At 40.0% G+C, this 12,154-nt stretch overlaps 1 protein-coding gene across 1 annotated transcript in view; it reads left to right on the forward strand.

Moving 5' to 3' along the window:
* The window catches only part of LOC140931528 (uncharacterized), a 69,252-nt gene that overhangs the window by 30,523 nt on the left and 26,575 nt on the right, over nucleotides 1-12,154 (forward strand). Inside the window, exons 9-14 of the mRNA XM_073381335.1 lie at nucleotides 905-1,034; nucleotides 3,786-3,926; nucleotides 6,783-6,934; nucleotides 8,417-8,485; nucleotides 10,091-10,145; nucleotides 10,481-10,513. Coding sequence (XP_073237436.1) covers nucleotides 905-1,034; nucleotides 3,786-3,926; nucleotides 6,783-6,934; nucleotides 8,417-8,485; nucleotides 10,091-10,145; nucleotides 10,481-10,513 — 580 coding nt within the window. The remainder of the gene's footprint in view (nucleotides 1-904; nucleotides 1,035-3,785; nucleotides 3,927-6,782; nucleotides 6,935-8,416; nucleotides 8,486-10,090; nucleotides 10,146-10,480; nucleotides 10,514-12,154) is intronic.

The following is a 12,154-nucleotide window of genomic DNA, read 5'->3' on the forward strand; positions in this document are numbered from 1 at the left end:
CTTTTTCAATACTTAAAAAAGTATAGAAGTTCCCACCCGTTCACTTGAAAATTTCCTACCCTTTGATGTACTTGAAACCTGAAAAAGGTACCCCTTTCGTGCGTAGAAGAGGCCAATATAAGAAGTGCCCTTCCACCCGGGATTGCTGGGCTGTACCCTTCGAGAAGAAACTTCTTTATGGGATATATACTGACGTGTAACAAGTTAACTGTGCGTGCAACCATCCCGTTTTCTATTGCGCATGCGTGACAAGTTTCATCTAACAAGTAGTCATCATGTTATTCTTGCGTGTCGTTCATAATGGCGTATTTTCAACCATCGCCCGCTCAGTCTGGTCAAAGTTAGTAGAGAGGACCAGCAGTTCCCTCTACTAACTATGGTCTGATTGCGTTGGCGCCGCAGATAGAGTTTTCAAGTGTGCTGCGGCTATACATTCTACTTGAGAAAGGTAAAGCAATACGAGTTTTCGGAGTAGTATGAGTCGAGACTTTGTGTTGGTCTAGTACAATTCACTTTCGCTTGCACCACCACTACAAAGTACCTATTGCCAGGTTTTATTTGAATGGTCAAGTCTCTAATATAAGAACCATTTGTGATCTTTCAAAAATGCAGCATTTTTCGCTTCTCTTGAAATTTATAGCCCTGGACACGTTTTAAATGCAAGACGTAATGTTGCGATACAGTACTTGTAAGCAAATCGTTTAGAAATTTTTTTCTCGCAGATAATTGATAGTTTTCTTTTCTTCTTCTTTTTTGTTTGTGTCTTGACTTCTTATTATTATTCCTATTTTTTTTTTTCAAGTAAGCGTCCCGATAGCGGGTCGAAGTTTTATTAATAAGCATAATGGCTCTTACCAGTATATTAGCTAAGTCTTAAGAAAGATGCTTCTTTTATTTCTTGCAGACGAATTTCACAACTTTCAAGATTCCCCAAGATTTTGTCACCAAGACAAATTTCTCTTTTCGTTTAGCAGCAATAGCACTTCAAGGCACCTCCAACTTCTCGTCGCCGAGTCCTCTTTATATAACAAATAGTAAGTTTCTTGCATATTTTTAGGGGGGAGGGGGGGCTAGTGTTGTTGTTTAATTTTTATTGTCATCAAAATCACCGTTGACCGTATATCTACTACAGGAGTTAAACTGTTAGAGACCTCATGCAAGATAAATAATAGAAAGTTAACTTCAACTTCTTTCAACTAGAAATATCTACAACTGGCCTGCAGTTAGTTAGCAAGGCTTGTCGAGACAGGCTAGGCTTCATTATTTTACCCAAGCTGAATAAATACCAAACTTAGACATTATATTAATGTATATTTTATAATATACAAATACTATTCTGCCTTGGGAATTTAAAAAAAAAAGGACAAGAGAACAGGGGCACCCAACGACAATTTTCGGAAAAAAATCTGTTCGGAAGACGATTTGAGATCTAGAATTTTCGGAACATTTGTTGTAAAATTTCTTGCTTGCCTGCCTCTCCTAGGATTCTAACATCTTAAAAATGGTATAATTGCATATTTTTAACGGATTTTTACCCTAAAAAGGTCACCTAGAATTTTCGGGAGCCTTTTTTCTGGCTGAAATTTTCGAAAAGGTAAGTTTTGATCCCTATAATTTTCGGATCACGAGACTTTCAGCTAGGAAATCCGAACAGATGAAAAATTTTTAAGGGATAAAAATATGGCTTTATTTACCGTGTAAATACTAAAATACGTTTAACAATGCTATGTTTAAGTGCTTTTGAACTATATTCTCGTTGGGTGCCCCTGAAGAGAATTACTCGTATCTTCGTCAATGTAGGAGTCTTCAGTTTGAAGGATATTAAGTAGCGTTCCTTTTAATTTTCTTCTAAAGGCTTTTTTTGATCTCTTTTTGAATAATTTGAGGTATCCTTTTCAAAATTTTGACCCTAACATGCGAGAGAGCATTTTGTTTGACAAAAGAAAAAATCCGTCCTCGTTCGTTTCCGTCGTTAATTTCTCATGAAACTATGGAAGTCGTAGTCGTGCAGTGGAGACCAAAAAAAAAATTAGCGAGAAGTGTGGTGCGTTGCAGACTTGTTGTTGTTGTTTTTGTTTGTTTGTTGTTTTTTTTTCTAAAACCAATTGAATTGATTTCTGACGTTACGTTACCGCCGTCGTCCTCATGGTTAAGTGAACTCCCTAATATAACCTAATAACTTGTTTCCACCTCTTATATTAACGACATTAGGGACCTAATTACGATCCGACAACGGCGACGTCCATGAAAACGTCGCTGAAAAACAGACTTCGCATCATTTTAAACTTTTTCGCGATTATCCTAATTCGCCCTGTTACGTAAAAGAAGGGAATTTTGGCTGGAGATGAAGAGAGGGGAACTCGCTCAAGTTCGGACAGAGATGGTAGAATTTATCGCCTTGCCGTTCCCGTTCCCAAGTAAACTTAAAATTTGGTCATTTCACGTCGTAGTTGTGCAGTGAAGGCAAAGAAATGTACGAAAAAGCGTGATGCAAGTGCAGAGTTTTTTGACGTTCCTGTTGCCGTCGTCGTCATGGTTGCGTAAGGTCCCCATTCTCGCTCAAACCTGTGGTGGAATGACACCTGCTCTCGTGTTTTCCCGCCAAAATGACACTTCTTAGTATTTGGAAGCTTAAGCAACTCCTCGTCTTGAAATCTAAAGGGCTGGATTATTGATCCATCTACCTAATTCTTCATTTCATTCTCAGTCGTATCCAATGATTGTTTATTATCACCATTTAGGAACCTCATTATCATTACGTAACTATCATCGTCATCATCTTCATTATCATCATCCTCTTCTTCTCATCTTATCTTCTGATATTTCTTTTAAAGGAACTGTGTCGCGAAATTTCTCTAAATTTAAGCAGTGGTAACCACCACCAATTTAAGTGAAACAAAAATGTCTGCTCAAAACATGAAAATAACGTATAAACAACAAGGCAAATACCAAAACTGAGGAACTTGGAATGGACAGTGTTACAGAAGATTGAAATGGATGGCAATTGTGCTTTTTGAAAACTTATTATCCCAAATGTTTTCCAAATTTCATTTGTGTGGTTTGTAATGTTGGATATAATGCTTGGGAGACATATTTGTTTGACACAATGCAAAGCTGTGATTTTGTCATTTACAAGTAATTTCCCAAGTTTCAGAGCGAATACTAGCCTGAGTAGCAGGCGCTTGGAAGTAATGGGCGCAAGAAAGAAGGGGGCGCGCGAGGGAGACACGCGAGGAGAGTGAGAGCGCCTGCCCGAGAGGCCCATGAAAATCGTTTTCACTCGCTTTCTGAGAGTGCGGAAGGTTCCTATAGTTCCTATCTCAGAGAACAATATTCAGCTTTTTATAATATACAACATGCATTCTTTAAAAAATATCCATTTTTGACTCTGTTTTCGTCGTATTTATCGTGCCTTTGGTTAAAAACGATTTAATGCTGTGTATTTATCATTGGTTTATTACTCCATCGCTCTATAATGAGATAACCTAGCTGATATTTATAACAGATATATTTAGGCCGTAAAGGTACAATTACAACGCTTTAGCACGCTTTGTTTGTGAGAGGTCAATATTTTTCTGTGAAAAGTTTTGACAGATCACGCAGCGGCTGCCAGGTAATTGTATAGGGGGCGGGAAACGATTTTCATGGGCCTCTCGGGTAGGCGCCCCCTCTTCCCTCGTGCGCCACGTTCTCTCTTGTGCCCATTACTTATACGCAAACTGAACCGGACAATCGCGACACAGCCCCTTTTAACTTGCGCGCTTTTTCTCCTTTTTTTTTTCCAGGTACTTGTGAGATTGGACAGGACTTTTTAGGTAATCCTACTCCATGTCCGGTGTTCAATGTTCGTGCCATCTTCAACGCAACCGAGGTTCCATTCGGATCTCCTCGAACAGCTGCTATTTTGTCTTGGGACTATCCCCCCGGTATGTACACAATCATTGGTGGACAAAACACTGACCCCCAGTCCATGGACTACCCATATGGACTACCCTAAAATAGACTGCGCCGCTGAAGTTTAGTGATTAGGGTTAAGAAACTGAGTGAATCAACCAATCGGGTTTCATGTCAGTTTTTCAGGATGGAACTTGATTCACTCAGTTTCTAAACCCTAATCACTAAACTTTAGCGACGTAGTCCACATGGGCTGTCCATGGAGGTATTCCATGGACTGGGGGTCAGTGTTTTATCCACCACCATGATCGCAGTTTTTTTTTTTTTTTTGCGTACACATGTATATATAAGCGACAGACTACAATTCTTTTAATAGGCAAATCCTTACTGACGTCATTGTTTGCTCATTAGCATACGAGGTATTGAAACCTATAGAAAACTTCGCCGTATACAGCTATTTCGAGAAAGGTTGTCGGAAAAAACTTTGCACGCGACAATCCCGAAAGGTAATATGGGATATGATCAACGCACTTTTCCTGACACTGCAGCTGTCGAATCTACTTTTTTTGCTTTCCTTTAGCACTCGAAAACAAACGTCCATGGCCTCTCGTGCCATTCTTTGAAATTTCCTTGAAAAACAATGAACTCAAAATCACCCACAGTACCTTTCTGGATTGTCGCGTGCACTTTTTCCGACAACCTTTGTTGAAATAGCTGTATACAAATTAGGGTCAAAAGTTGAAAGAGTTGGTCAATTTGAGCAGTTTATGCAAGTTTCAGCTCTTTGCATTCAATAACAAAGGAAATAGCTACAATCCAAAACTGCGAAATAAGCCTTATGACGGTTTTGGAAGCCCTCTTGACAAGAAGGCAACGGCGTGAGAAGTTACAGTGTTTTTACGGGAATTTAATGGCCACCAATTTCCGTAAAACGGCTGTCCTAAAAAAAAAATATGAATTGTAAATTAAAGCTTCACTCCTAAAGATTCTACTGAAAAAGTTTGAGAACGTTACATGCAGCTACATGTGCAAGAAACACTATTTAAAAATTTCTATACATTTGTCTGTAAAAATTTTTCTTCCTGCCGACTAAAATTTCCCGGGAAAACTGCAGACAAATATATGGAAAATCTAAAGCAAGCGTCTGGAGAAATTTAGGCACAGTAACGCCACTCAAAATTTGTTAGTAAATTCCTTTGCTGTGTAGCTTTGATTTACAATTCATAGTTTTTTTGTCAGAACAGCCGTTTTACGGAAATTATAAACTAATATTAGTATGTGTAATCAAATGTTGATGAGTGAAAAAGGCTCAGGAAATTTTGAGGATCTGGAGAAAACGCAAGTGAAAATTTTCCCTCATTTCACGAGTATACCATTTGATTACCTATTTTAATATTTAAATATCATGGGTAACGAATAACGCTGGGTGTTGACATGTTTTTCCTGGCTTTATCGTATCGATCGAGAATTACACGCTCTCAAAAGTTTAGAGCTTAAATTTGGCTTAAGTTCAGAATTTTCAGAATTTTTCGACAAAATACCTGTTAGAATCCTTCTTGATGTACTATTTCGTGTGTTTAGGTTTTCTAAAGCGTCTTTTAATGCCCTGACATCTTCGTCGCCATCTTAGAACTGAGACGTACGGAAGGTTGCCATGGTAATTTTGTAATTTCACATGTGAAATTACAAATTAACGCTGTTATACTACTACATGAGAAATTTCTACAATCTGATTGGCTTAGAGCAGTGGTATTTCAGCTTAATTTGAAATACCTACATGTGAAAATTACAAGCCTTTTGCGGGTAGTATTATAAACAAATAATAGCATGATTCGTATGTGATATTTGGTACAAATACCACTCGTGATATTTCAAAATTGTCTCAAATTTCACTCGCTTAACGGCTCGTGCAATTAGGTATAACAATTCTGAAATATCACTCGTGGTATTTATGCCAAATATCACTACAAATCATTCTATTACCTTTACAAATTTCGGGCTAAAATTAAGGAGTAATTCGTCACCTACGATCTTAAACAATAAACTTTTCAGATGACTTTAATTTTCTGTATCCCAATTTTTAGCCAATTTTATTGACCATCCTACAGTGCAAAAGAATATCCTGAGGATCGTAGTCATTGTTTGACCTGTTGTGACTTACATGTACTTTACTTAGAGGTTTAGCCAAGTAAATGTAAAAAATACAGTACTACGCTCTTGCATTTTTGAGGAAAAATGAAATAGTAACGAATGGTAAAGTGGGAGGACAAATAATAACACTGATAAGGACAGCTGCTGATATTCATATTGATAAAAGTGTTTGATTTTAATTTCTCAATCTTACAGGCCCAACAGGTTTTGCACCCCCTTACCGCTACCACTCACTACCCACCCGACCCCTCCCCACCGAACGCACTCCCCTAATTTGCAATTATATTTATTACTAGTATTAGTTAATAAACAGCTTAAACTTCTTGCAACTAACGTCATTATCAAGTTTGAAAAAATAAGCGTCTGTTGCAAAATATAAATACTTAAAAACAATCTTTCAGAGAACCAGTGTAAACTGTAATTAGGCAACCCCAAAGAACACGCGTTCTTTTACAAGTGCCAGACAAAGTTTCCAATGCCTCATTCATGAGATGCTCCCCATAGAAGAAATCAATCCGACACCCAGGCCGATCCCATTCGTACAAAAAAACCTTTGTTTGAACTAACAGACACTTGTTGTTGGACTTGATAATGACTTTGGTTGAACATCGAAACGTCGTCGTTTTTTAAAACTGTTTTTTAGCTTTTTGTTATGAGGAACATAAGTGCAGTATTTTATATTCTGATGTTTTACGAAATCGCTTCTTATCCAATTTCAAACATGTTTGTTTCAACAGACGCACACGTACGCTTGAAAGAAACCGGCGGCCTGAACATTGAAGTTTTCCTGTCTACTGTCGCGAATATTCCTGCCGAGCTGCGCAACGCATGCGAAAAACCTGGAAATCTTTTCCACTTTAAAGCTGACTATATCGATGTCAGCACTCCGGTAATACTCCACTTCAGAACCTTATGAGAAGCATACCCCTGGGCTTGTACATCTTCGTAAGGCGCTTTAGGAGGGCCTATGGACGGAGGGGCTTATATCCGAGGGGGGCTTAATTAACCGGAATAAAAAAGGCGTATCCAGCGAATACATTTCAATACTTTTGGAGGGGGGCTTATATCCGGGGGGGAATTTAATCGGGGAGCAAGGGTGGCGTAAGAGCGCAGAGCACTCGCCACCCATTAGTGTGGCCCGGGTTCAATTCCCAGCGTCGACGCCATATGTGGACTAAGTCTGTTGTTGTGTCGCTACTTTGCTCCGAGAGGTTCTCCGGTTTTCCCCTCTCCTCAAAAACCAACATTTCTAAATTCCAATTCGACTAGGAATCAGGTAGACCAAGAAACACTAAGTTTTTTTATTTGTTATTTGTTTCGTGGGGGGAGGGGGGGGCGGCGGTGGCTTAAAAGTCCTAATTCAAGATATCCGCCATCTTTGCGCGCTTTTAAGAACTGATGGGATAAAAGTAATGTCGCGTGGTTTCTCAGGAGGCAAATAAGTGATAAAATTTGCCAATTTACTAAATCGCGGTTGAGTTTGTTTATTCTAGACAACAGAAAATGAAGAACTGACGAAATGACGATAACGGCAAGTTATGGGTGGAAGTAATCATTGTTACTTTTTGGAAGCAGTAGCGGCGGTAGTTATCCTCACAGCAAGTAATGATGACGTGAAACTTGGTGAAGCTCGCGCTGTACATTTTGCATGACTGTTAAATTGTCGTCTCGTTTTGAGAGAATAAACAAACTCGGCCATTTGCAGGATGAGGTCTTTTTATTACTGAGACCAGAATTCATTTCGTTTTTTCTTCCATTAAATTTGGTAATCCCAGTGAGTTTCAAATCATAAAAGCAATAATTTCTACAAGAAAGCAAAACCCTGAAGGATTCTGGTAGTAGTAGTAAAATGACGCCATCGTGCAAAAGGCCTATTGGCAAATCTCATCACTTGTTTGCCCCCTGAAATACCACTAGACATTGCTTTTATCCCATCAATCCTAAAGCGTGTGCAAAGATGGCGGGTGACGTGAATAAGGTCTATTATTAAAAACTGAATCATTGGATAATGCAATTGTAGAGCTCTGATTGGCTTAGTCATCATGGTATATGAGCCATTATACCATGCTCTCCAAATATGGTGACTGTACGCGTCTGCTCAATTTTACAAATAAAGTCGGGAAGAATTCTCGATATTCCATTCGCGCTTGTTGGCTATGCTACGTGTCTCGTTGGCTACTACTATCTCGTTTCCAACGCGCACTCGTGGAATAACTGTTAATTAGATCCCACCTGCCATGTACTATATAGGTTCTCAATGCACGAGTAGACATTACTTCTCGAAAATTCCCTTTCTTTTTATCCATTTTTTATAAGCTACTCTCCGCTGTTTGTAATACCCTTATTGTTGCTGTTCTTTATATTTGCCTAGCGGTCGAGTGAAACTTTGGTTCTCCGACCGGAAGAAAAGTTGTACTTTGGATGTCCCTACGTCGTCGAGGTAAGTCCATGATAAAAACCAGGCAGGGCCAGAAAAGGCTTCATAATGCTCAAATCACCGATTTTGCTTGAACTAGGCGTAAATGGTTGTTGTCACGAATAATACTTGTGACAATACATGTGACAAAATATAAGGTCAGGATATTTTACCCCCTTGGAGATACGCCCATCTACCCTCCCCACAAAAACCTCATCTGCTAATACGTGACACAATAGAAGGTCAGGATATTTTTTATTCCATGGGAAATACGTCCATTCCCGCTCCCCACCAAACGCTTACTACCACCACCGTAAAAATGGCCGAAAGCCCTATTTTGAGAGTAATTAATTGGCAAGCTTTGCCATGTCAGTGCAGCAAACAGTAAATTTCCCGGCAACGCCAGCTCCTAATAGAACTTTCGAGCTTTCTCTCCGCCTCCACGTCTCCAGCTTAACTACAGCCTTATGTATTTTTCCTTGTAGCAGTTTTTCTCGTGCCCCACCTTTGCTTAAGTTACCATCAAATACTTGTGATTTTTGTTAAAGTTATATTTGGAACAAATAAACGTTAGCTATTGGCCATATTTACGCCATAAACGCAAGAATGTTGGGACTTTACGGCTTCAGTGTTGGGACAAATAAACGTTAAGCCCCGTGCAAACGGACTTAACATTATTGGCCAACAACTCCCAACATTCAAAACATGGTTAGGAACTGTGTAGCGCTGATAAGTTGATTACAATTAAAATTTGTCTTGTGTTCTTGGCGCTAAAATGTTTGAAAATCCAGACGTTTCAGGACTACTGTCCCTTCATCAGTGGAAGATGCCGTTACACTGAACGCGCGTCATTATTGGATGTTACATGTTGCGTCCGTTTGCACACCCTGTTGCATGTTGTTGGATGTTGTTGCGTGTTGTTGCGCAAAGTTTGAAACCGGTCAAACTTTTCAGCCAACAACTCCCAACATTTCTTTTGTTCCATGATAGCCGAAGCGTAGCGCAACAATGTTGGATCCGTTTGCACAACTCTTCCAACATTGTTGGGGCCGCGCGCGCGCATTACGCATGGCCTACAAAGTCTTATGGGTTGTATCCTTCCCATGATGCACTGCAGGTCCCAACATTGTTAGGAGTTGTTGCATCCGTTTGCACACCACTGCCAACACGCACGCAACAACTCCCAACATTGTTGGCGCAATAATGTTGGTAGTTGTTGCGTCCGTTTGTACGCAGCCTTAGCTAGCGGCCATATTTACGCCAGATATTTACGCGAGAATATTGGGACCAGGCGGCTTCAGTGTTCGCTCCACGCATAGTAGCCCGCGTAGTTGGCGGGGTTGTTTCGCGCGCGGTAATTTCATGGCGACAGCCGCGAGAGAGATTTGAATTAGTGACTTTTTACTAATCTTCCAGCGGCTCCGCCGTGAAAAAGCTACAGCACATGATCTCCAATCCCGCTAGCCAAGCATGTTAGATTGCCTCTTTTACTTCCCACAAGAACCACAAGACCCTGAGTGTTATTCCGGCCGAGGTTTGAACCCGCGACCTCCGGCTCAGCAGACCGGCGCTCTCCTAACTGAGCTAACCAGGCGGCGGTCAAGACTGATGATTTTTTTTCCTCTACAGATTTCTACTGGATTCGTTGAAAATTCTAAGACCCAGGCAACTTTTTACGTCCCGCGTAAGTATGTCCTGACATTCTCCGCTATTTTCTAATAGCTGGTAATTTTTTCGGGTATTCTTCTGTATATTCGAAATCAACCGTACCGGCACAGTCAGAGAAACAGCCGACATTTGGCGACGCGACCACTGGTTTCCCCGCGAAATGACGTCTGAGGCCAACGAGCTCAGAAATTCCTTACTGATGACGCGTCACTACCCAGACCTGAGCAGTGCTCTTCCTTTTGACTGATCTTGCCGCGAGGGGAATTTGCTTCAACCAATCAGGCTACCGTATACGGTGAAGAAAAAAAAAACGGAACCATTTATCTTCCATTCCTTTTTTTTTTTTCACAGACTGCATTGGTGGATTTTGCGGATGCGACGCTGGTAAGTCGACCGACACTGTATATATTAAATGAGAATTCAGGATTTTTGTTTAATCATGATACACTCGAATTTCTCCACTACACAACCCCGTTACCAACAGTGGTAAGTAAGTGTCCGTTAAAGAGAGGTGACGGTAAAAGTGAGCTAAAGATATGCAATACGGTAAACGCCACGTACAACAACCTAAAATTTAAGAACCTGTCAGGCTGAAATTTTCATTTTAAGCACCCTTCTCATAGAACCATTTCAGGCTGAAATTTCAAAGTAGGTTCTTAATTTCCAAAGTAATATAAAGTCAATCTGTTTTATTTTCTTGTAAATTATGCAATACAATACTCTGCATGTTAGAGCGCTTACACTTTGTCCATGGAATAAAATACATGTTAGCTCACATGTGTGTGAATAGTTTAGTTTAAAAGGCCACGCCCACCAATACAAGTACTTTTTTTCTTACCAAAAATTAAGAACCCAGTTAAGAACCTAGATAGCCTGATTTCAAGTTAAGCACCATTTACATAAGAACCTGTTCAGGCTGACTTGGAAAAATCTAGGTTCTTATACGTGGGGTTTTACTGTAGGACAAACTATGGAGGAAATTTAAAACTTATTTTAGCTTGAAAAATGTCTATCAAATGCCCTCTAATATGTGGTTCAAAAATAAAAATTTGTAAAATACGTAACTTAAGCCCTGTACACACTGATACCTTTTAAAAAGTATGTGTTTTCGTTGTCATCGAAAACGCATCGATCGATTCACCTCCACACTACCGTTTTGGTGCGTTTTCGACTGTCTATACTAAAACGTTCGAAAGCGATAGAATTGAGCGTTGTGATGTAAGATTTAGGTTCTTATTTTCTGAAGAAGAAAGTACACTGCACGGATAGCTCAGTCGTTGGCGCGCTTGACTGCAGAGCAGGAGGTCGACGGTTCGATTCTCGGGACCGGACCAACACTCAGAGTCTTAAAATAACTATTAAATGAAGGTACTCCCTTGCACCGCAAGCGACTGGACCTTCTCGCGGCTCGGATGAACACGTAAAATGGCGGTCGTAAAAAATAGTGTCCCCAATAAGAACTTCCGTGCTAAATACATTAACACTCAAATAAAGTAAAAACTCATTCCTTTTGTTAAACCTGTATACCATTTCATAGCAGTTGGAGTAATAAGGCACCTAGGTCTCCAAAGAGGATCTTGAATGTTGACTTACCTTGTTTACTCAAGTGTACAGAATTTTTTTCATTGATTTTCGAAAGTAAGAACCTGTTTCAAATTTTAGGCTCAACAGGTTCTTGTATAGAGGGGGCCTAACTGGCAAATTTTAGCTTAACAGCTTCTTAAAAACCAAGTTCTTAGTCGCGGTTTTTTACTGTATATCGATAACACAGAAAACAAACGTTTAGCGGGACCAAAATGTTAACAGAACTAAAACCAGTACTAGCTTTACATTGCAATGAGCACATCATATCGTCGTTGTACAATGGTGTGATTCTGATTTGATGTAGTCTGAGAAAACAGCCTACATTTTGCGCTGTCTCCACTGATTTTCCCGCAAAATGACGTTTGAGAAACGAGCGCAGAAATTCCATACTGATGAGCGTCACTACCCCGATCTGGGTCGCGTTTCTGATTGGTCGTGGCG

The sequence above is a fragment of the Porites lutea genome, chromosome 3 (genome assembly GCF_958299795.1).
Source record: "Porites lutea chromosome 3, jaPorLute2.1, whole genome shotgun sequence".
NCBI lineage: Eukaryota > Metazoa > Cnidaria > Anthozoa > Scleractinia > Poritidae > Porites > Porites lutea.